This window comes from Melanostigma gelatinosum (assembly GCF_949748355.1).
Source record: "Melanostigma gelatinosum genome assembly, chromosome: 21".
NCBI lineage: Eukaryota > Metazoa > Chordata > Actinopteri > Perciformes > Zoarcidae > Melanostigma > Melanostigma gelatinosum.
In genome coordinates, this window is record NC_136654.1 from 14581053 (window position 1) to 14606402 (window position 25350).

The 25350-nt window shown below is 44.1% G+C and overlaps 3 protein-coding genes across 3 annotated transcripts in view; all 3 read right to left on the reverse strand.

The window, feature by feature from the left end:
* Positions 1-890: 890 nt before the first annotated feature.
* LOC306794568 (SH3 domain-containing protein 19-like) lies at positions 891-4619 on the reverse strand (the record flags this gene model as incomplete). Its single annotated transcript, XM_079292682.1, has 10 exons — positions 891-1009; positions 1109-1209; positions 2222-2411; positions 2563-2612; positions 3482-3711; positions 3811-3869; positions 3978-4108; positions 4189-4232; positions 4329-4525; positions 4611-4619. The coding sequence occupies 10 exons, from the start codon at positions 4617-4619 to the stop codon at positions 899-901; spliced, it is 1122 nt and encodes a 373-aa protein (XP_079148808.1). The 3' UTR covers positions 891-898.
* An 11555-nt stretch (positions 4620-16174) lies between these two features.
* On the reverse strand, positions 16175-18443 carry arl4d (ADP-ribosylation factor-like 4D). Its single transcript, XM_079293057.1, has 2 exons — positions 18327-18443; positions 16175-17452 (listed from the first exon to the last, which is right to left on the reverse strand). The coding sequence occupies exon 2, from the start codon at positions 17329-17331 to the stop codon at positions 16726-16728; it is 606 nt and encodes a 201-aa protein (XP_079149183.1). The 5' UTR covers positions 17332-17452; positions 18327-18443; the 3' UTR covers positions 16175-16725.
* A 1564-nt stretch (positions 18444-20007) lies between these two features.
* Positions 20008-25350, reverse strand: part of tmem106a (transmembrane protein 106A) — a 10618-nt gene continuing 5275 nt past the window's right edge. Inside the window, exons 4-8 of the mRNA XM_079293494.1 lie at positions 22578-22731; positions 22195-22335; positions 22075-22118; positions 21913-21966; positions 20008-21386 (exon numbers count right to left, since the gene is read on the reverse strand). Coding sequence (XP_079149620.1) covers positions 21278-21386; positions 21913-21966; positions 22075-22118; positions 22195-22335; positions 22578-22731 — 502 coding nt within the window. The 3' untranslated portion in view covers positions 20008-21277. The remainder of the gene's footprint in view (positions 21387-21912; positions 21967-22074; positions 22119-22194; positions 22336-22577; positions 22732-25350) is intronic.

A 25350-nucleotide genomic window follows, 5' to 3' on the forward strand; every position in this document is an offset into this window, starting at 1 on the left:
GATTCATCACTGAATAATACATTTGTTTTTTGCTGAAAGTAAATGTCTTACCACTTAATTTTCTTCTCGGAGTACACCAGAATGCTATATTTGAAAGCTCATGTTTGAAATAAAATTCTCCCGGGGAGCATGCCACCACACCCCCGACAGGGTTTCGGGTTCGGGTGCTTGTCACCTTTTTCACCTCTTATGAGTTTGCAGGTATGAATAAAGGAGCCTAAACTGCATAAAATTACTAATTTTGCATTAAGTTTACCTCTAGTTCCCAATATTTGAATCCAGGGGTAACATGTGCTTCTAGTAAGTAAAACATTTTTCTGCAATGAATTGGATAATCTAATGTTGGTGAAGCTAAACTCAACCGGTTGTGTTTTCATTAACTCGAGGTTACAACCATCCTTGGATAAGTTTAAGTTGTGCATTGGTTCTACATGTAGACATTTCTTTATTCATGCATCACAGAAGTTGTCAGTCATCCTGATCTGGTGGCAACATGTTATTCCTTTCAAGGTTCTGACCTTTATTTGAACCTTATTTCATGTAAAAATCCAGGTTATTAAGGTAAAGTAGGAGATATCGTCAAGTAATCGCACTTGAAAAATGTATATTCTAACTGATGGGAGGAAAATAATGAAACCACTAGTTGGTGCAAATGCACAGTTGAAGAATCCAAAACTGCTTATGAATCAACGCTACATTTAGATTACCATCCAGCTTTACATATGTTTGTTATTCTGTGAACACCATTATAAGTTCAGGCATCAAATTAAAAAAAGATCACAATTTGTTGATGAAATACTGCATTCCAGTTCCCGACGGTTCACTTCAGACCTCCACGGCTGAAAACCTCTCCTCTGATCTCATTCCAGTTCTTGTCATCCAACAGTGTGACGTGACACTATCCCAGTACTTGCACATAGTTTTTAGGGACCAGAGCCCGTTTCCCTCTCAAGTCACCCAGGAACCATTCTTCATCAACGGGCTCCAGACCAGTTATAATATCCCCAACCTGAGAAAGAAGAGGGAGTGAGAGATCGATAGAATGGCAGTGCTTTCTAGAGACAGTCTTTGTCTGTGAATTTATTCATAAAAAACAAAATCACTCTACCTGCAGAGAGAGCTCCTCGTCACATTGTGACGGATAGTCAAACATTGCCTTGCCTCTACTTCCAGCAGCAGCCCCACTCTGCTGGTTATTAGGCTGCTGACCTGCTGAAGAAATAACATACTTCATTAATTAATGACAAAGAATGATGCCGGTTTGACAAAACTGTCCCATTTGTTTTAGAGCTGAAACAATGAATTAGTTGACAACCAACAAATGGTTTAAATACTTTTCCCAAGTACAAATACCATGCAATACCCAGTTCAAGCTACTGAACAGTCAGTATTTGGTGCTTTTCTCTGACTAATGAAATGGTAAACTGAATATCTTGGTCAAGCCAAACTAGCAATTTGAGTCAAGAAGCCACCTTCAAGACACTAATCAATTCATTGATACAATAATTGGCAGCTGAATCACTAATAAAGTTGCCTGTCACTTTGAAATGCTGCAGAACAACTTCAGTCAGTGGTGGAAGGAATATTTACATCCTTTACTTAAGTAAAAGTGGCAATGCCACACGGAAAACACTTCACTTAAGGTATGACAAATAGACACAGAGCAGTAAAATGTTGATGTGTAGCGTCGCTGTCCTGTGAGAACCACGTATCTCTAACAAAGTCAAACAAGAAAAACAGCTGTTTTCAGCTTTGAGACGTGCATTTTCCAGCTGACTCTTTTTGAAGAAGTATGGGAATTTTTTCAATCCATAAAGGAACACTTCATTAACAATGACAAATATGCAGATTCAAAAGATACATGGGTTTCACTGGGCAGGGAGGACATGAAAAGCTGTAGTCTGTAAAGTAACTAAAGCTGTCAGACAAATGTAGTGGAGTAATTAAAGTCATTAATTAAATGGAAATACTCTGGTACAGTACTTAAGTAAATGTACTTCAGATTTGTGAAAAGTGTCTTTTTAAAAAGAAAATGCATTTAATTACTTGAAGAATGTGTAACAAAGTAGTTCACCACCACATTTGTAATTTTGAGTAGATTCACATCTTATTTTCCGAAGAGACATAGAATGATTCACCCTCTAAATATGTATCTCTATTGACACTAATGATAAGTTCAATGAGTAGGACTGAGGATGATAATCGTTTTGCATCTTCATACCTGTGCTGCTCTCAACAAAAGCCCTGGGGAACACGTCCTCTGTGCCGTTGAGCCGGCCGCAGCTCCACTCAGCGTCAACATGGCGGCTGATCAGGATCCGGTCGCCCTGTTGAAACGACAGGTCGCCGTCTGAATTCCCATCATAGTCGTACAGAGCCACCCCCCCCCACTCCACAGCGGGCTGAGACGCCTACAGAGTGAGCAGGACGAGAGGGGAGAGGACATTGTTACACACACACTTACAACATTCAGCTGGAACAAACTTATTTGATCAGATTTTGTTTGTTTTACGGAACACATTGGGTGTGTATGATGTATCCGTTTACATAAATATGTGTCACCTGAGCAGGTTTGGCCGCTTCAGGGTGCGTACTCTGAGGAGCAACCATGCCTGTGGGAAAAAATGATGAACAAGTTAGTAAAAAGGAAACGCATACCATCCCATCAGGAAACAAAATAGAAAAGGAGAAATCTGTGGGCACACTTGGGTATTATTAACATATTGATGTGTAACTGACATAATGCAGTGTCTCCTCTGTATTTTTTGTGGAGTTTTACCTGGTGGGGAGTTTACACTCTACACTTTATATAATATATTTAAAGTATGCAATAATTCATTTGTGTAAAACGTGTTACATTTGCATACTCCTGTATTTTTATACAGAGTATAACATTTTATTTTGCAGACTTTACGGCCAACAAATTACATCCATAAATGTAATATTTATATCAATAAGATTCAGTATTTCTCAACCAGAATGTAACTCAAAAGGCAGATAAAACATCTTAAAGTTCACGATGGGAGGTAAAACTTAAATTTATGTCCCTAATTGTTTTCCAGAAAGGGTTCCTGGAAATAACCATGTCGTCTGCTACTAACTATAGGGAAAACAGAGACAAAGTTATGGCAACGTTTTTTCATGAAAAGTTGTTTCTTACATGAAGAAACCTACAGACATTATACTTCAACAGCTAACTGAATAAATCAAATAGGATTGGAAAACTTTGTGAGGATGGATTTCATCTCATGGCTGAGTGTGTTGAGACCTTTTGTAAACAGCTATTTCATGAAATAGAAACAATTCCTGGCATGCCACAGAGGGAGGCGCCACACACTGATGCACAAAGTTGCTTTTGTTTCAATAAGAGGATCAAGAAGATAACATACTGCTGTTGTATTCGGGTTCGGTTTGGTGGCCAAATCGGCACATTGTGAAAAGAGTGAATGAATTTAGTCTCGGCCCTTCCAGGTACTCTTACCGGGCAGTGCTATCCTGATGGACTGTGTCTTCTGCTGACTTGGGGCTGGAGGCAGATCTTCAATGACCTCTACAAAGTTAAGAGGGAAGATACCCGTCGAGGCGGCGATCTGTCCCCGAGCCCAGTCCTGTCCAACCAACGCCTTCAGCTGGATCACGTCGCCCTCAGAGAACGACAGCTCACCGCTGTTCTCCCCATCAAAGTCGAACCTCGCCACGCATCTCGGACCGCTTTGGTGGAGGCCGCAACATTTTCAGATGTCGGGTTAGTTCATCAGGGTGGTTTGTAAAGGCGAGTGCAAAGAGTTTATCAGGTAAAAAAAACCTTACCTGACTGTTGCAGACGGTGGCCTCGCTTTCCGTTCAGGGAGCGGTTTTGGGGAATTTGACTAGTTGGAGAAATGATAATTCTTTTATTTAGGAAATCCTTAATCATACTAAACATTTAACCAAAGACCGATGCGGCGCAAGAATGGATTTCAATGGTTGAAACTTACAAGTACTTTGACATAATTGGCGGGAAAGAAACCGGAAGATCCCCTACAAGTGCCTCTGTACCACTCGCTGTCCACCTGCTCCACCATGGTCACAACATCTCCTGCTCTCAGACCCAGCTCTCCTGGACCCTCTGTGTGTGCAGAACAAACAGCTGTTCATGGCGTCAAGAACATAATCTGAACACCTTCTGGACGGGAGTGTCCCACCCACCAAATACATAGATCCTCCTCTCCTGCATCACACATGCAGAGTGGCTGAAGGAGAAACAAAAAGGGAGGACGAGACACGGAGAAAATGAAAGGAGCGTCAGCCGGACGTGCTGAGGTGATATTTGGATCGAACCATCTTACCCTGAGCGGGGGGAGGGCGTGTCGCCAGTTACGATCGGCTGGTACCAGATGGAGAGGTTGGGGTCGAAGATATACAGCGAGTCACTGCAGCCGTCGGGCTCCGGGTTCGGACGAGGAAACACGCCTCCGAGCACAAACAGCTCACCGCGAAACATACTGCAGCTGTGGTAGACCAGAGGAGGAACCTTTCCCTGGGCCTGGAGGAGGTGAGAGAGAGGGAGGAGGACATGAAGGGGGGAGGACAAGCAGCAATAATACACTCAAAAACACACACACACACACCTCCACCATGGTCCACTTCCAGCTCTGTGTGTCGAGGATGTGAACGTCGTTGAACCACTTCTTGTTCTTTGAGCCTCCGAATACGAAGATCCGCCTGGAGTCCGGGTCGTACGCGGCCGTGTGGCCGATCCGGGCCTCGGGCGTCGGGCCCTCTGCCAGAGTCTCCGCCGCAAACCAGGACATGTCCTCTGTTGGACGGAGAACACTCACTCTAGACATGGCGCCACCAGGAGAGTAAAACCCCCGTAAACAGTTCTCACTGGAGCCCTTTGTGAATGTTGTTCTGTGACAGACCTGTGCAGAGCTTCCACATGGGGTCTTTGCAGAACTGCATCCTGGATCCCTGCCCTCCAATCAGAATAGCCGTCTGAGCGTCGATGGGACACAGAGTCTGACCCCAGCGACCCGACGGGCTGACCAATGGGGCTGCGCTAACAGGTTCCCCCGTTTCCAGTCTTTATGCAAAGCTAAGCGTACCCTGGCTCCAGTTTCATATATGACAGGGATACGAGCGTGGCATTAAACAGCAAATAAGCGTATTTTCCAACGGTGCCACCCAGGTGGCTGCAACCTACAAACACCTGGATGCACCATGGCCTGTCCACGCTTATGTGCACACAAAACACTATTCTGTGAACTCATGTGGGTGACGTGTCTCAGCGTGCCAGCTACGGGACTGAAAGGTGAATAAACGCGACAAAAAAAGTCAACATAAAACACCACTAAAATGGTGTGTCGTGTGCGTGCACACAATTACCGGTCTGTGTGGGAGTCTTGGTCTGCCTACTCTTCGTCCTGGCTGCACTCTGAGGAGGCGTTCTTCCCACAATCCCCTGCGCCTCTCCTGCTCCATTAGCTGTGGAACGGAGTACACAAAGAAATGCTTCACTCCTCCAACGTCGAGCCACCGGAGTGTCTTGCTCACTCACACACACATGCATAAACACTGCTTTCTTTACAGGCTCAACAATCTAAAGCAAATAAACACACACTGTTTGTGTCTCTCTCACCTGTTCCCTTCATCCTTGTTGCATCTGCTCCGGCACTGAACAGCTTCTGGCCCCGCCTGGTTTGACCTCTGGCCTTTCTCACAGGCGTGGTCTTCTCCGCGGTGGCATTGGGACACACGTTCTCTTCTTCCCCGCCACGAGCAGTCGTCGTATCCCCGTCGCCGTCTTCCTCCGACACTCGCTCTCTCTTCCTCTTGCCGTTGAGCTCGCGGGCCGCCAGCGGAGCCACGGTGTCCTGGGACGAGTCAACAGACGCGGTGTCATTCATCATTTCGCAAATAGTTAATTGTTTGAAATATGATCCCAAGAGAGAACTGGGAGTTCTCAGGAATCAGTAAAGTATCATTCATCTGTGAGTCCTGCAAAAACAACATGTTGTGGCAACAAGACATTGCCATCAATAGACCAGGGCCCCGTGCCACGTAAGTGGTTCAGCAAAGTCGATCAAATGTCCTATTAGCCAGCCGACATTAACGAGATGATTGATGTCAGGCTATCTCGGCTCCTGAAAGGCTGATCCTCTCAAACAGTCTCGTTAATTCGAACCAGACGATCGGGATCAGGATGATTGCGCGTGCCCGTCCTACGTCAAAAGGGGGAAGCGTCGATCACCGAAACCATGATGTTCTAACAGTACAATGTTAAATAAAGTCAAAGAAAGAGCCACTTTTTACTCCGCTGACGAGCAGGAGATGATCATGAACGCATATGAGGATTTCAAGACTATAATCACGGCAAAATATAACACCGCCACACACACACACTCACAGGGGGTCAGGAGACATGCAATTAAACAAACCGCTACAATGCCTTTGATGCTTGATGTACAGCAACATCATATTCTCCAACATTTCAACACAGTCTCACGGCAGTTTGTGAAAGAGTCACAAAATGCAATCTGTTGGTTTCGAGTACAGGGACACCAGTTTTCTTTTTTGTTGTTGCTCGGAACTGCTTTTTCTTGGGACGACATTACGTCACAAAACATAAACTTAGGTTTAGGCAAAAAAACAAATTGCTGAGGCTTAGGAAAAACATAATGACTGGGTTTAAAACAACCACATACAGTTTAGGAAAACTGTCACAAACGTTAATTATAGGGACAACAAAACCACAACAAACCTTTGAGACATGTGATGTCGAACATCGGTCTTTTAGTTGAAAGTCATGCGTTTGTTCCATAGACATCCATAGACATCCCGTCCCGCTCACCAAAAGTGATTTTTCACAACATTTAATAGCTCTGACCGTATAGTTACGTGGATGCTGTCCACCAAGAAAAAAGGTGGACCTAATTCATCTTCTACTGGCATTGTTTTCATCCTGAGTGACACGAAAACGGACAATTTCCATAAATCATATTTGGTGACAATTTCACGACCTGTCGTGAAACTGGGCGGATCATTTGTCTCCATAATCATCTGAATTTTACTCTCAAACTGTGAAATGTTACATCACAAAAGTATTAATTGGTCCTCATAAACATCACATAACATCTGTAGGCCTATTGACATTATGAGGTTAATATATGCAGAAGAATTAACAAGCGACTAAATATGACAATAGTATTGATGCTCTTGGCAAGAAAGGATTAGCGTCACCATTCATTTATTCTCTGCGCAGAGAAGGTTCAATCATCACAACAGAATGCGTACAGTCTCCGTGAGGAAGAACCGCGTGTAAAGTCAACGCGCTTTCTTCATACAGGAGGAGCAACGGTGGGGGCCGATGGCCAATGTTACAGACATTTTGGTCTCAGACTGATAGAAACAGTGAAAAACAAACGGCCAGCAACCAAAACAAGCGGCCGGACGGCCTTGGCGCTGGAACATTCTCATACAACACAGTTATCTGTGCGCGCCGGCAAGGCTGAATTCTTCTTTAGCACAACAATAAGAGATACATCTGGGCATGTACGCTAACACAGTGAAGTTCAACTGAGTTCAGTGCAATACAATCTGGTAAAATAAAGCAAATGTTGGTTTTAGCATCATTGTTTTAATCCTTTGTTAATTATCTGCTACTTTGAAGCACAAACTGGGGCATCAGCCCTTTAAAAGAGCTGACAAAGTGCAGATGAGGCCAAAACATGAGCAAATGGAAGCTGTGCCAAATCATTTTACGGCCAACAAACTTGAATCGAGGTTGATATAATATTCCAGTGAATGACCACATCCCCTTGCGGGAATGATCTCACTGTTGTCAAATCAGCACTGATGGTTCCTGTGTAGTCATGGCCCTCTTTATCCAAGCGTGATGGCTGTTCTGAAGTACCCTGATTTGGAGCGGCGGCCTGACAGTCCGGCCAACTTCAGACCCTCAAACAGTGAATTCTTTGATAAAATAAACACGAAAAAGCAACAAAAGGAACGCTGTGGTGGCTTGTGAAAGACCGGAGCATCGCTGGGTCGAGCAAAAAGGCCGCTGTGGGCGCCTCATTTGGGAGGTCGGGCCCCAAATACCAGATCTGATCTGCATGGGTTCCCCTTCACAACCGTGGTTCATGGGTTCTTCTCCACAACACGGTTTGCAGGCCATTGTACACACATAATGAGCATTTATAACCGAGATGCACTTCAGCTGAGTGAGTTTGACAATTGTGACCAAAGTAGTGTCCAAAACACACCAATTAATTATCATTTCAGTTCAACCTTAAACGATATCTACAGGTTGAATGTAGGTGATGCTTCTGCCCAGAAGATATTACAAAAATACTGATAGGAAGTACTAGAGGTGCTCACATCTATATTTAGAGTGAAATCAATCTGCTGATGAGTGCCGTGTGATGCAGTCAAAAGCTCCGGAACAAGCAAGTAAGTGGAGTTTAGATCCACCAAAATGAACTGTATGTTCCCTGCTTTTCTTTTCTACAAGTTTCAAAAGTCAAACAAATCATCAACGCCTGTCTGACACGCTTTTACTGACTAAAATGAAACCCAAAAAGAATCATTTTGAAAAGAGAGCAAGAGAGAGGGAGGAAGCAGATACGCATGAAACCACTCTTCACATCACGAGCGGAGAGAGAAACCTTCCTAACGCGACCAGTCCAGGATGATTTGTTTGAGCCATGAGCTCCACAGCTCACGTGTAGCCTCACTCCCACGTGTTCGCTCTGAACAAGGCTGAACTAAAAAATAAAAGAACACAGCGCCGGCCCATTTACAGCTGTTCTCGCATCCAGGGGAGAGCCACGGCTCAGGGGGTCCCACACAGCATGGAGCTCTGATCCTGATCCGCCAGGCGGGACGTAGTGACAACAAAAAGCCACGTGGGGAGAGACAGAATGACCTCGAATATGGAGAGTGTGTTTGCAGTGGGTTGAGTCAGCTTTTCTTCTGACACAGCTGTAGTTCAATGCCTTTACGAGATACAAATGGTCCTTTTGAAGTGGGGTTTGTGTGAGGCACTTTTCCATAGTCAGTGTATTTACCTACAGTAGATGGCGGTCTGCACACCTCCAGTTTAGGGAGTACCAGCACAGTAGCAAAGCAATATAGTGCTGTGGTGCTATTTCCAACACTTTACTCTGCCGTCAGACGGCCCTGAAGTCGTTATCAGCTCACTTCAAAGCCGTCGTTCAGACGCTGAAATGCAGAGGAGTGATGTTTTACACGGCCGTTGTCTTTAGCATGCAATGATTCACAGTTGTGATCTCTGAGTCCACCTTTAACAGCGGCAATTATTCTCACTCCATCACATGAAATCATTCCGTTACATTAAATCGAGCAACATAATTCCCCAGTCGGCACATTCCCAGAGTCGCCCACTGGTAGGGGGACACAAAGAAACAGGCCTCATCTGTGTAGAGCACCGCACAGCACGTTATCTCAGAGGCCTGTCCGGGTTTAAACGGCAGTAATAGTCGGGATTAACCAACCAGAGCCGGTGTTTTCAGTGGGCTCTGATCATGTACACCCCCACTAGCTGGCAAGCGCCAGATGGGTTCTCTGGGTAATCCTAGCGTGGGGTCAGGGGTAGACCCAGGGTGGTGGTGTGGGAGGACACTGGATTAATCTCTGCCAAATTAAGACAGAAGAAGACATCATGAAACCTTGCATATAAAGAAGGTTTCCAATTTACAAATGTAATAATCCAAAACTAGATGTTTAAAAATGACCCTCATCAGACAGAGCGCACTTTGTATAACTGTTTTCATTGCATGGGGCTCAGGCCCTTATGCATCACTTCATGAGAACTGTGCATGGACAGAACACATGAAGAAATTCTTCTCTTTAATCTCGACCTTTTGAGAGTCTGTGGAAATCATCCATGACGTCATATTTAAATATATTAAAGTTTGGCCATGAAGTTTAGATCACAGATAAATATGAGGCCCATCACTTCCTCATGGCTCCCGTGAGCTATCAATCATCCTTCAATATGACTTTAAGTGTATTTATTATTATGATTGAATGCTCCCTGACCCTCGATGTGATACCCTGTTATTCACCAATAAAAAGAAAAATGATCTCGGTCTCTTAACCGATGGCGGAGGATGAATAAGACCCGTGTGTTTTTGTGCAGTGCTAAAGGCAACTTCATACGACCGCTGAGACATTTGTCTTTTTCACAACTAAGAAACACAGCCTCTGTGTTTCTTCACTTCCTCGAGGGTGAACGACTGTGTGGTGACGTCCGGCTTCAGTTTCCCTCGAGTCCCTCGCAGTCCTTTCACCCCCAACAGGCTCGGCTCTAAACGAAGGCCGAGTGGCAGCTTTACGACCTTTCCGGGACGAAAGCTAAAGCAACTAATCCAGCCCTCCCACAAACATTGTCCCTTTTGAAGCCACAAAGGACCTTCACTCTGCAGCGTCTCCGGTACTAACAGCCCCCCCCCCCCCCCCCACACACACACACACTCCCATCCACAGCAATGTCAACAAGGTTTCCTAGAAAGACACTGTTGGTCTGAAATTTGAGGTATTTCGCCCTACGGAGCCAAAGAGAGTGAAAGAGCAAACAAAACAAAGGTTGTCAACTACTTTTAAAGAAGAAGACAATGAGTTAAGTCAGAGGGAGGGAGATAAAGAAGAGGAGGAAGACCGATACCAGGATTCTCGTATTGATCGGAGCTTCTTCTTCTAATCTCCCTGCCCGCTGAGTAACCTCGGCTGGATTGGACATCCAGCCACAGAAGACCACTTCGACCCCCTCTCGGGTCACCATTTAGTGACATGCTGACTCCGGGGTTGCCATGGCGACAGACAAATGATGCCTATAGGCCTCGTTTGGACGCGTTTAAGAGGCTTGGATTTGTGCCCAGCGGTCCCTTTGCTTTTCATCATGGGGGCTATAAAGCAGGAGAGAGTTATTGCTCTGTTGCTATTTATCCGGACAATTATTTGACTTTTGTTTTTCCTTCATGTCTTTGAGAAGAGGAATGAACTCGGAACCTCAGTTTGAGATTTGTGTTCGTGCACAACGTGGCTCTATGAATGCCGATGTGGTCGGTTCGTCAAGTCCAGTTCCAGAGTGAAATATCTCATTTCATAGTGAGCACGTTGGCATGCTGACATTAGCTCAAAGCAACGCTGCGCCTCGTGCTGCCATCCATTGCAAGCGGGAGCACATTGGGTTGCAGCATGAGAACCCTGCATGGCTTCACCCTCACTGTCACGTATGTAACCTTTTACAGCCGGCTCGCCTCGCAGTTCTTCCATGTGTCTTTTGAGGGAAACAGGAAGAAAGCTCAGGATTGTTTCTGTCCTTGTGTTTATGATTGACTGACTAAGCCTGCCTTTGAGTCACATGACTCCAGGGATACACCGAGCTACGTGGCGTCTAATCCCTGACACATAATCCCCGAGGCTTCCCTCTCCTGCGTATTTCCTGTCGGCTGCCATTGCACCTAAAGCGGCAAGAGATGGACACGGAGTGTGACGGGAACATGTAAAGACATGCACAGGCAGCTCCGCTTCTCCTTCTCTGGAGTCGATCAATCAGTCAATCAAGTGTGCAATACACTGTTTCCTTATAGCTGCTACTGTGTCTTTTACACCTTTTAAAGACAGTATCACAGTGTTTTTCTTTCGTTGGCAGAGTGATGCCTCCGCACGCCCACAGTGTGTCTCAGCTGTTGAAAGCACCGCCATCATGATGCTAATTTATTCCGGGACAGCTGCTGTGTCAAGACGATTCTGCAAAAGACACCCTTGAAAGTTTTAATGAGCTCAGCGATGTTGATAATGGGGACGGTGAGGTCGCACAAGTCAAGATGGTGTGTGTGTGTGTGTGTGTGTCTTTTCATATTATATGCGCATACATTTATGTCTGTTTTGACATTCACCATTAAAGAACATTCAGCAGGAGACTTTTGAGAAGGTAACAAGTCGTTATCTCATCATGTAGAGCAAGATGACTACGCAGCAGGAGCACACACACACACACACACACTTACGGTATGCAGGTCAGCAATGTGTGACGTGCAGATTGAACCTCAGAATCAGAATCAGAACTGTTTATTGCCAAGCAAGTTTTCACCTGCAAGGAATTAGTCATGGCGGAAGGTGCATAACATTCAACAATAAACAATAACATTTAACTCTCAAAATAACACTTAACTATCAAATAACATTTAACTGTCAAATAACATTTAACTATCAAAAACAGTCAGCACAGTGCAGGAAATAGAAACATATTTAAAATGTACAATAACATATAGAATAAAGTGCACACAAAAACAGATAGCAGGACTGTAAACCAAGTGAAGTATGTGACATGTTAAAAGTGACGAGTGTGTTTAAATAGAGAGACAGGGATGTGCGGGGGAGAGACCAGAAGGAAAGAGACCAGAAGGAAATGTCCTGGGGATGCCAGAGTCAGTGTCAGTGGGGGACCCGGGCTCTGTTAATGAGCCCGACTGCGGACGGGAAGAAACTGTTTGTGTCTTAGTTCTGATGGGCCGCAGCCTCCTGCCAGATGGAAGGGGCACAAACAGGTCATCACCAGGGTGAGAGGGGTCAGCAACACTCTTTCGTGCTCGCTTCAGGGTTCTCAAAGTGAACAAGTCCTGGAGGGACCACAGATTGCAGCCAATCACCTTCTCAGCAGAGCGAATGATGCGCTGCAGTCTGCCCTTGTCCTTGGCTGTGGCTGCAGCGTACCAGACCGTGATGGAGGAGCAGAGGATGGACTCAATGATTGCTGTGTAGAAATGCAACAACATTGTCTTTGGCAGGTTGAATTTCTTCAGCTGCCTCAGGAAGTACATCCTCTGCTGAGCCTTCTTGGTGATGGAGCTGATGTTGAGCTCCCACTTGAGGTCCTGGGATATGATGGAGCCCAGGAAGCGGAAGGACTCCACCACGTCGACGGGGGAGCCACACAGGGTGATAGGGGCTGGTGGGGCTACGTTCTTCCTGAAATCCACAACCATCTCCACTGTCTTCAGAGCGTTGAGCTCCAGGTTGTTCAGACCGCACGAGGTCACCAGATGGTCAGTCTCCCACCTAGGCGGACTCATCCCCACCAGAGATGAGTCCAATGAGGGTGGTGTCATCCGCGAACTTCAGGAGCTTGACGGACTGGTGACTGGAGGTGCAGCTGTTGGTGTACAGGGAGAAGAGCAGAGGGGAAAGAAGGCAGCCTTGGGGGGAGCCGGTGCTGATGGTCCTGGAGGCTGAGACGTGCTTTCCCAGCTTCACGTGCTGCTTCCTGTCAGATGTTCGGGTTTAAAAACAGAAGGATGCGAGGCTTCAGCAGGCTGCAGGGAGATTTCTGCTTCAAGCTTCCTACTGCACACGCGCATCAGAAAAACGGAACTGGATCCGGTTTCAAAATGAAACAATATTTAATGTACTACACAAAGTTCACTTACAAACTGGATTAACTATCAATAGTCATGTTCTCGAGAACAGAGACCACACGCACGCATCTCACTCACAGGTCTGAATTCAGGTACTGAAAAACGAGAGCGGATGTGGTCTGAGGAATTCTCTCTAGAACAGTCTCTTATGTGCCCGACAGTTGGAAATGTCCGAAACATTAGTGATTGGCTCCATTTGACTTCTGTCCCCTCCCATTATCGATCCTTTAGCGAAACATCTTCTCTCCTCGCAAAACATCTGTCTTGACTCCACCTCTGGTCAGCTTGTCCTCCCCACTGACCACATCCTCCATTTGCTGCATGTCTCATTCAGACTCCCTGTCTGACCCTCAAACTATTCTTAGTGTTTTAATACCTTTAGTGACTGTACTTTTGTGATTTAATACATTCTATTAGTTAATATACTGTAACATATAATATATTCTATAAGTAAGAATATTGTAAACATATTGTGACTGACATATTATTGTTGTGACACTCCTACTCATCAATAGGGGGGTTATTTAATCGTACTTATAATGCGTTTAATACTGAAATTCTCCACACAGACAGGAAGTCTGTGATCCACTTGCAGGTGGAGTCGGGCACCTGCAGCTGAGAGAGCTCGCTATGCAGCAGAGATGGGATGATGGTGTTGAAAGCAGCGCTGAAGTCCACAAACAGGATCCTGGCGTATAGGCTCCTGGGGAGTCCAGATGCTGGAGGATGAAGTGATGGGCCAAGTTGACTGCGTCATCTACAGATCTGTTGGCTCTGTAAGCGAACTGCAGGGGGTCCAGGAGCAGGTCGGTGAGGGTTTTTAGGTGGGACAGGACAAGGCGCTCAAAAGACTTCATGACCACAGAGGTCAGGGCAATGGGCCTGTAGTCACTAAGTTCTGTGATCCTTGGTTTTTAGGGACAGGGATGATGGTGGAGGCCTTGAAGCAGGCTGGTACGTGGCAAGTCTCCAGTGAGGTGTTGAGAATGTCTGTAAACACCGGAGACAGCTGATCAGCACAATGCTTCAGGGTGGAGGGGGAGATCAAGTCTGGGCCGGCTGCTTTGCGGGGATTCTGTTTTTTAAAAAGCCTGTTTACATCTCCGTCCTGAATAGAGAGAGTCGTCACTGGGGGTGGGAGGGGCGCTGGAATGGGTGGTACATAGACATGGGCCCCTGCTGAGCTGGGGGAGGGGGGGCTGGTGGTCTGTTGTTGGTTGATGGGGCTGTGGAGGATGGAGTCAGGACTGTCCCATTGTCTTTGAAAGCAACAGTAGTACTCACTCAGCTCGTCTGCCAGGCGGAGGTCCTTCATGGAGTGGGGGGTCTTAGGCTTAAAATTGGTAATCTGTCTGAGACCTCTCCAGGCAGAGTCGTTGGCTGAGAGCTGATGTTGCAGTTTCTCAGAGTACAGTCGTTTAGCATCTCTCATTGCCTTGCTAAACCTGTATTTTGACTCTTTATATAAGTCCTTGTCCCCACTCCTAAAAGCCTGATCTTTCTGCAGCCTTAGAATTCACAATTCACAACCTTGAATTTGTTGCACAATATCACATTTAAGTAGCAACTGAAGAGATTTGTGGGAAAATGAGTGGATTGTTAAACCCTTTAAGGCCTTCAGAATCGCCACTAATAGGTTTAGTGGTTTCTGCTGCTCTTGAAATGATCGCAGCAACAATAAACTGTCACATGACACGTCGGAAATCTGGCTTTCTGATGACCTTGAATTGTAAATGCAAAAACAAACAGCCGCGGCGTGTGTTTCTATAGAGACGTGCTTGTGACGGAAAGGTCTTCAAAGGTTTCTGGGAGATTGTGTTGCATTTGTTTGCACCAGGAATCCTTCACTTCATTGTAGCTGCATACTATGTAGTTATAGTCGATATATGCACTTAAAAGATATTGTTTATTAGAAAAATAGCAATTTCAGGACACATTTTCAATTAGATTGTGTCTATCTTGGGTCATTAAATAGTAATTTTATAATCCAACAAATGTCTGTTTCAGATCGTGCAGAAATGAAAGAACACAAGAACTGTATTTTGGCCACTTGGGGGAGGCGGAAACAAAAACTAAAATAATAAAACCTGCCGAAATATGGTGAACTTGTTTGTAAAGAGTTGCCTATTAACACATTGAACAGACACAGAACAACATTAGCATTCATCTGGATTTACGTTTGTGTCCACCTGGCAAATATAAGTCAGACATTCACTCTTTGGAGCTCTGTTTTTGTTCTCCAACTCCTGAGGGAAATATCTGTCTCTTTAGCTGCTAAACGCTCCGCCATGTTCCCCAGATAGGTGATCACTTTGCCCGGCTGTAGTTTGGTGCTGGACACTGTGTTGCTTTTTCACATAAAACAGCTGCATGCAGTCGATACGAAGTCAGAGCGGTGAGTTTTAAAACATTTGCGGCCAAAAAAATGCTAAAATGCTCCGTTGAGGGACTGAGGAAACAACATGCACAATCTTTCAAAACTGTGTTAATATAAAAATATTGAGTCGATCCTATATTTGTAAGCCCAAATATTTCTTAGAAATATTGAATAATTTGGCTCAATATTTAAAATATAAAGTTCTCGGGCTCCAACCAAAACCATCAAAGGGTTCCATTCACTTCCATTAACTACAAGCAATGAATGTTCTGTACAGTGCGTAGATTTATTCAGTCTTCAGTGTTAGAAAAATGTACAATTTGTAGAAACATTATTAATATAGTAACTGAAACTTAACGTCTGTGGCCACGAAAGGGAATGCACTTCGGATTACAGTTCCATGGCAATGCAATTTAATATCTCGTGGCGCTCCGTCACCACCGAACTCTGTTTCCTTTCACATCATTTACAAAAACAAAGTCCCTCTGTCCAACACAAACACCAACAATGTGGAATAAATATCTCAGGGAAGCATTTGTGGAACAAAAACAGCAATTTAGTGGGACAGAATCTGTGCAAGCTTGTGAAGGAGTATAAGGATGTTGTATATTATCGGGACCTGAAACATGAATGTAATATTAGTCCTACAGATAACTGGCAGATATCTTGCTGTAGTTATTCCTTAAAACAGGTGTAGAAAAGCACTTTGTGAAGACTAACTGCTCAAGGTTCCCTTTTAAATCTAAAACGTTTGACGGGCAGCTGCAGGACGAAGAATATGTCAATACCGCTTCAATTATTATGAGCACATCCATTTCTCCGGACCCTGCGGTCGCGTGTAATTGTTGTGTCGCCACAAATCGCTCTCCCATTAAAAAGGGAGTCCAAACCGTGGATAAATCTCCACGGTGCGAGTCCAAGAGTTCACCTCCTTCTGTTCCTGTTGTGCTTCACCATCTTCTTCCTCTTCAGTATCATCTCGTAAAGTTTCTCCAGGCCCGGCTGCAGCCCCCGGCCGTCCACGGCGCTGCAGCTCTGCACGTGATGCAGCGTGCTCGTGCTCAGTTCGTGGACGGAGAGCAGCTTCTCCACCTCGCCGACGGGCGAAGCCGAGTCCCGGTCCTGCTTGTTGGCCAGGATGAGCACCGGGACCCCCTGGTTCTCCGAGGTGCGGGTGATCTTGTGGAGCTCCACTTTGGCCTCCTCCATCCGCTCCAGCTCAGTGGAGTCCACCACGAACACCATCCCGTCCGTCCGCCGGGTGTAAGACTTCCACAGGGGGCGCAGCTTCTCCTGGCCGCCCACGTCCCACACCTGGAAGTTTATGGTCCTGGACGGGCCCACGGCCACCTTGATCTTCTCCGTGTTGAAGCCCTTGGTGGGGATCGTCTTCACAAACTCCTTCAGCTTGAGCCTGTAGAGCAGGGAGGTTTTGCCGGCCGAGTCGAGCCCGATGACCACCACGTGCAGAGACTGGAAGTTTGGCAGGAAGGACGTGTTGGGAGCGATATCAGTCAGCTGGTTCCCCATGATTGCAGCTGGCAATTCACACCTACTTAGGTGAGGTGACAGATTCCTGATTTAATCCTTTATTTTTTCAGTCGAGTGGCATTTGGTCCTCGTCCTCAGAGGCCGATGGGATCAGACGGTGCTGGAGAGCAAAACAAACAGAGTTAATACTTAATGAGAAGACAATGGGGGATGTATGCATGTCTGCAAAGCCAGCTGCTAATTCACAATCTCTTAAAGAAGATTTACAACAGTGATGATTATCAGTGGAGGTCATTTGAAAGTGTTTTAATTTCATCGACATCACTTCAAGACAATTTGCTGCAGACTTGATTCACTTATTCTGACCATATAAAACGATAAATGTCTCAGGTCACTTTACAGAGCCAAACCGACAGCTGATTGGCTGGCTGAGGTCGTCTCGAGCCTAAATCCTCTTCACTCTGCTAAAAACCTGAAAAGGCCTTTCCTCCAGGAAACATTGATTTCAATGCAGTGGGTGATAACATCGTGTATTCTGGAGGACTGCTGCAGCAGCACTAATCCGGTTGTTGTTGACATCCTGATACCCATCAAACAGCTGCCTCTGGCCACAATACAGACATCGCGTGTTTGCAGATATATCTATTATTGACTCACGAGCAGGAAAATCCTGGTGCTGCATATTATAAGAGTGTTATTCAACGAGCATTGTTGGTACAGGAAAAATGTCTGTTTGTGAATCTAATGTTTTTGTTACTTGATTGCATTTTTAAAATGTTTCTGTTGGGAATAAGCCACCTATAGTTTTCTTCCTCTCTACGGAGCCATCCAGTTTATTGCATGTTATTAACATGACGTTTCAAACACACATTTTAAATTCAACTTCAAAATGTCCCACATGATCCTGTGAGGTTAACTTTAAGGGATTTAAAGCTACAAATATGAACATTAATGCAGGTCACACATATGAAATAATTAAATCACCAACACGAGAAACTGTCCTCCGTGCATGTAAAACAATTAAACGTTCATACCTTTCAAATGTGCAGCAAGAACACATCATCCACAAGCAATAAACACGTCCATGGTTAACGGATTACGTTCGTCCCGGCGGTCACATCCGCCCCTGTTCTCATCCAGCAGCACTGAGGAGCTCTCCGGAGTGGCACGAGCTCACAGCGGCACCGAAAGAGCCCTGGTGACGTCACGGTCACCTGGCCGTGCTGCTCCGCGCCCCCTTCCGGTATCTGAGGTGAACTGCACGTATTATTAAGCGTTAAAAATATACTTAAAAGTAAAAGTACTCATTATGCAGAATGGCCCATTTCAACATGATGTATGTAATAAATACTGGACTATGTGTACATCACTTAAATGTTGCAGCTGCTGATCCCATGAAATGACATTAATAACACAATTACATTTGCTACAAAGTAACTAGTAACTCCAGCTGTCAAATAAATGTGGTGAAGTAATACATACAATATTTCCTTTTGAGATGTTTTGGAGTAGAGCTATGAAGTATCAGAAAATGGAAATACTCGTATAAATGTACAGTGTTCTTAAGTATCAAAGTACAGGGGAATGCCCCCTGTGTGTGTTACTTTACTAAATGTATTAGTTGATTATTAATACTGATGCATGAGCATGTAAGCCAGGGGTCTCAAACTCCCGGCCCGCAGGCCGAATTCGGCCCGCCACGTCATTTTATGTGGCCCGCGAATCCGCCAGCAAAAGAAAAAAGTTTAAATTTTTTTTTTTTTAAGTTAGACTAATAATAATAAAAATATCCCTATTGTCGAAATTATGAGATAGAAAGTCATAACTATGAACGAAAGTCATAATTCTGAGATAGAAAGTCAAAATTGAGATTGACAGTCAAAATTACTTAAATACAGTCATAGAAGCAGCTCTTTGGCTTACTGTACATTTAACATGGAAATGTATTGTGAGCACATTGAAGACTACTTTAAACTATGAATGCAGAGAGTTATCAATATGTTACGAGTAGTTACATTTACAACCGGCCCTTTGCGGGCGACCGTGATGCTGATGTGGCCCGGAGTGAAAATGAGTTTGAGAGCCCTGATGTAAGCAGTACTTTAATATTCTATGATTTTAAAAAATAGTAACGGCAACAGTGTTTGTTGCTAGGTAGACAATCATGTAATTTGCCTCAATTATTACCGGAATATATGTTCCAGTTGAGGACACCACAGCTTGTCTCCAGTCTAACAAAGCATTGGCTCCACCCTGTGCCCACTCTCATGAAGTGGAAGAAGTACTCATATCCTTGAGTTAAATAAAAAATAATGCCAAAATGTAAAAATACTTTGTCATTCATCAGTCGTTTGTCATTTGAGTGTTACAAAAGTTTCAAAACAGACATTGTGACACAAAAGTTTCAAAACAGACATTGTGACATGGCCGCATGGATAAAGGGTGGGACTGTCATGAGGTCATCATGAGTTATGTGGGAAGTGTAGTGAGTGTGCACACTGTTGGGACTTTCTCCATACGGTAGACAAAGTCTCCAGACATGTCAACCCCTCAGCAGCTATTGATCCAGCACCACTCCAACACAATGAGGATCAAATCAGTCCACAATGTACTGCAGTGTGAAGATGGAACCGGTCTAGAGATGTACCAGCAAACCAAAAACACGCAGAACTGTAAGTGCCACAGTTTAATGAAGTGCAAATGACTCGGACAAGATTAACATCCTTACACAATTTATGGCATCCCGCCCACAAACGGTGTGAAATTAGTTACAGCTTTAAGGAATTTACACATCTTTGAATAACATACACAGCCATCACCTTCATTAATGTAAGATAGTGCTTGTTTCACGCACTTTTATGAAGCCACTTTGCCTGTAATACAGATTTACAGCCAGATCTCAATCAAAGACCAGAAACATTCATTTTAACATAAAAGTGTACTTGAAACATCAATGTTTGTTCATCTTAACACTGTGCTGAATGTCTTAAGGTATGCTAAAACAACATACAGAAGACAATTATTAAATGATTCAATGCATTTTTACACAGTTGTATCGGTAGTTTTTCTTAAAGGTGCTCAATGGCAGATTCAGAGTGCATCTATTGCCTCCACACGGCTCTCAACATGGAGTCAGCGGCTAGAAGCTAACAGTGCTAACAACGGCAACAGAGCTAACACTGTTTACCTGTTTGGGGTTCTGCCTAGTCCCGCCCTACTGTGCTGTGATTGGCTAGTATTGTTGCCTCAACTGTTCGGATTATTTTGCACACATGAGACGTTTTTTTTACGGCTCTGGAAGCTGCAGCGACCTGTCAATCACCGTGTAGCCCCGCCCTAAAGCATACCGTGCTATCTGGTCTGTTTGACTCTAAATGGACCATCATTTACTAAATGAACATCATGCTGTATTGAAGAAGACTTGAAACTAGAGATTGAGACCATAAACTCATGTTTACAATGTTCACTGAGGTAATAAATCAAGAGAAGTAGAGTAATTTTCTCATCGACTTGTATACAACCAGAGGAGTCCCCTGGTGGACATTAGAGAGAATGCAGCCTTGGCTTCACTTTTCAGAACTAGAGGTTGCCGCCTGGTTTAACGATAGAAAGAAAATGATTTATTATTGTTCTGCTATTTTATGTTCATATTATTCTAGTCATGCTTGTGGCTATAAAAGAAACTCGCATGCACTAACATGCATACACGGCCGGCAATGTAAATAAAGCAGAGAAGCTCAGATTTGAACACACACTCTGCTCAGGTAAACATTACATAGACGATAGTAGTTTGATGTTATATTAATGCTCTGAATCCTGTATATAGAACCTTTAAGTAAAAGACACGAATCACTGGATAGGTTAGATGCATTTTCACAGTGGTTATCAGTCACAAAGTCACACACAGAAGAGGAGACAGGGTGCAATGCAGCCAGAATATTCATTATTTCACACTCTCACTTCAGTGTTTTTCATTTAGATTTCATCATCTCACAGGATGAGGGATTGTTGAATTGGCGCCACAGTCAATATACTCAAAGGTGTCCAGAGACAGCTGCTCCGTGTGAGAGAGATAAGAAATATTCATCGTCATCCTGGGGAGGAAAAAGAAGAAAAAACATTAGAGACAGCATGTCTTCTAGACTATCGATAAAAGGACTAATGTAATGTTGCTCTGCAGACTTTTTTAGTGTCTTTTAGCACTTCGTTTTCCAACCTACAGAAGTCTTTCATTGGTGCAGTCTGCCTCACAAGAGGTTTGCTGTCATTAATCTCGACTTCAGTCCGGACGTATGGGAGGAAACTATTGACCACACTCGAGGTACAAAGCACTGAGATCACACGCAAGAACTTCTTTGTGTGCAAACAAAACAGAAGTGAAAACTAAAAAGCCAAAGTTTGTCTTGTGTGGTTAAAAGCCACTTATTTCCGAACTCTAAAAACAGAAACCAACCCTTGTGTGCTTGTACTTTTATCTAGAAGAGACATTTCAGATATTAAGAGTCGACCCTTCTTCAGAGAAGCTGTTTTGCCGTTGTGGCTTGTGACCGTGTGGGTTTGAGATGTGCTGTGACTCCGCCTCCGCCTCCGATGATTATTTAGGTTGAGATTGACACTTACTGCAGCTCCAGAAACAACGTGTGAATCTTGATAGAGCTGGACTTGCAGTACTCGCTGAAACAGATAAAAGCAGCATAGATGTGTAATGTGCTGAATTCAGACGTAGAAGCAACAATGATGGATGTTGTATGATACCATTTTCACACAATAAACCTGACTTACTTTAGGCCTTTATCGGTAATAGACAGGTCAATTTGAATGGTGTCCTGCAAAGCAACGAAGGGTAAGAAATGAATTGCATGACAAATACACCAACAGTACATTTTTAAATGTGAAACTCACCGACTTCTGTGAGCAGGACGGGATGGTGGTCATGTTAGTAATCTTGGTAGTTCCAACAATTGCTCTGAGGACCAGACCCTGAACATTTAACTCGATGATCTGAACCGGGACAAAGTTCTCGTTGGAGATGTTGATGAGATTCTAGGAGAGGAAACGCGCACACAGCTCATCGTCAGGTGCAAACCATATTCTAGTTTTAACGCATTTCACCCAATCCCGGAAGCCGCTGCTTTTTAGGGCAGAATACTGCAGCAAATGTACTTCCTCTACTTACTGTACCACAGACACAAAAACAATCCCTGCACATGCTTTACACTTCCTCTGCAAAGCCGTTTTGAAAGCAGAGACTTCCATGCACTGCGTTCGGCGCTCCTATTACTTACGGTGACCCTCATGTCGACGGACCCTGGGGTGAAGTAGACCATGACCGACAGCACAGACACGGGCGTGAGGGTGACGCTCCGGGGGAAGAGGAAGAAGAGGATCAGAAAGCACAGGAGGAGGCACAGAACCATGGAGAAGCACACGTACAGCGTCCTAGAATACAATACAAACATGCACAATTATGAATGACATACTAGATCTTCTTCAAATACTTTCATCAATATTACGTCGTCGTATCTTATGTAATTTTGTGTTCTCTATAATAGTGTGACATTTTAATATTATATTATATAGGTGGAGGCCTCTTCCTGAACTGCGACATTATTTATCTCTGTTATGTTTGTGTGTGTTTTAAATTGTGCAAACTAAACTAAACTAAACATGGTGAAACCTTTTACCAACATATAAGTGTCCAACAGACATAAACACACTAACACGCCTAACTATGCGTGTGGAATCTGTTTATATTCACTTAAACTGACTGGCCTGTTATCCTATACCTTTTGGAGAATTGTGACATACTATGTTTACAAGAGACATTCTTACCGAAGCAAGACTTGGAAAAACTCAACTCTTTTAATGATAACTTTCATGGTGCTGGGGAGTCTACAACTGACTGTGGCATGGGAATAGTCAGAGGAAGGATTCCAGGGGGTGTGGCTATTCTCTGGAATAAGAAGCTTGACTCTTTGATAAATGTGGTCAGGCTTGGTGTTGACTGGTGTGTTGCAATACAGTTTACTCATGTGATAAGGAATTCACTATCCTAAATGTTTATACACCCTATGAGTGCCATCACAATGAGGATGAATATATAAATAGGCTTGCCTTCATCAATTCCTTCATTCAAGATAATACTTCTTCTAGTATTTATGTTATTGGGGATATGAATGCAGATATCTCAGACACAAGCTCAGTATTTGCCAAGCACATGGCTCAGTTTTGTAAAGACAATTATTTTATATTGTCAAGCGAAGTGCTTTTGCCTACAGATAGCTATACAGACATTAGAGGACGTCTTAGTGTATTCTGCTCGTACAGACCAGTCCTTCAGTCATATTCATCTAGCTAGAGATGCAGCTATGTGTACTGACGTTAACTGTAAGGATGTGGTGCATAGGAGAGATCTCTGCTTCATGTACAATGATATAGTAAGTGCTCTGTATAAAGACAGTAAGCCCTACTACAAGCATCATAATAAGACCCATAACATCAAACCTGGCTGGAACGAGTATGTAGCCGAGTATCGTGCTGAAGCCTGTGAAGCCTTCAAATCATGGGCTCTAGCTGGTAGACCCAGACAAGGGCCAGAGCTTGAGTACAAGAAGCTCACCAATGCAAGATATAAGTATGCCATTCGCTTCATTTGCAAGAATGATCAAGCCATGAGGGCTGACTCCATGGCCAAGAAGCTGCTAAGCAACAACCTAGTTGATTTTTGGAAAGAAGTGAGAGCTCTGAACTGTAAAACATCTTTACCATGCACTATAGATGGAATCTCAGGAACAGACAACATTGCTGAGTTATGGCGACAGCATTATAGCACCTTATTGAACTGCATCAAAAGTGATTTGTACAGCGTGGCCAGTTCTGAGAGTAATGAGTGAATGGTAATTACATCATATGAGGTGCACCAAGCTATCAACAAACTGTCTGAAGGCAAAGCAAGTGGCTTAGCCCATATTACTGCTGAACACCTTAAATATGCTAGTCCGAGGTTAGCTCCTCTCCTCGCTATTTGTTTTACTGGCTTCATGATTCACGGCTTGTTACCAGACTCAATGCTGTCTGTTCTCTTTGTGCCAGTCATTAAAAACAAAGCTGGTAAAGTATGTAGCCGAGAGAATTACAGGCCCATTGCTTTGGCCAGCATCCTGTCAAAAGTCCTGGAAAGAATTCTGCTGGACAGAATACAGGACTTCATCACCTCCACAGATCACCAGTTCGGCTTCAAAGCCAAACATGGCACTGACTTGTGTTTATATGCCTTAAAGGACATTGTAAACAAATACAGAGGTCAAAACTCATCACTTCTTATGTGTTTTATTGATGCCTCCAAAGCTTTTGCTCGTGTTAATCATAGTAAATTATTTATTAAACTGAGCCAAAGAGGTGTCCCCACATACATAGTGAGAATTCTGGCTTACTGGTATGCGCACCAGAGTATGCAAGTAAAATGGGGTAAAAGTGTGTCAGCCCCATTAGGGGTTAGCAATGGTGTCAGACAAGTTCTGTTTAATCTGTATATTGATGATCTGTCCAAGCAACTGAAAGCCTGTAATACTGGTGCATGATGGGTAATACTCTGGTTAATCACATCAAGTATGCAGATGATCTGGTGATCTTTAGTCCTTCTAGCGCTGGTCTTCAGCAGCTCCTCACTATATGTACTGTGTACGGTGTGGAACATGACATCAAATACAACACCAGTAAGAGTGCGATCCTGATCTGTAGAACTAAAGAGGACAAATGTCTAAACTTCCCTGACTTCAAATTGTCTGACAATAATCTTGGTGTCTGTAGTGAAGTAAAATATCTTGGTCATTTTTTAACAGAACACATGTCTGATGATAACGACATTTCCAGGCAATGTGGTATGATGTATGCACACGCAAACAGTCTCTCACGTTAGTCTGGTCTGTGTACAGATGGAGTGAAGATGTCTCTGTTCAGAGCATATTGTACTCTACACTGCACACTTGTGGTCAAACTACAAAAAAAAGAGTCTACAGAGACTTCAAGTAGCGTACAATGACGCCATGAGAATACTTT

Coding starts and splice junctions, on each gene's coding strand:
- arl4d (XM_079293057.1), bottom strand. CDS start 17,331: ATGGGGAACCAGCTGACTGATATCGCTCCCAACACGTCCTTCCTGCCA.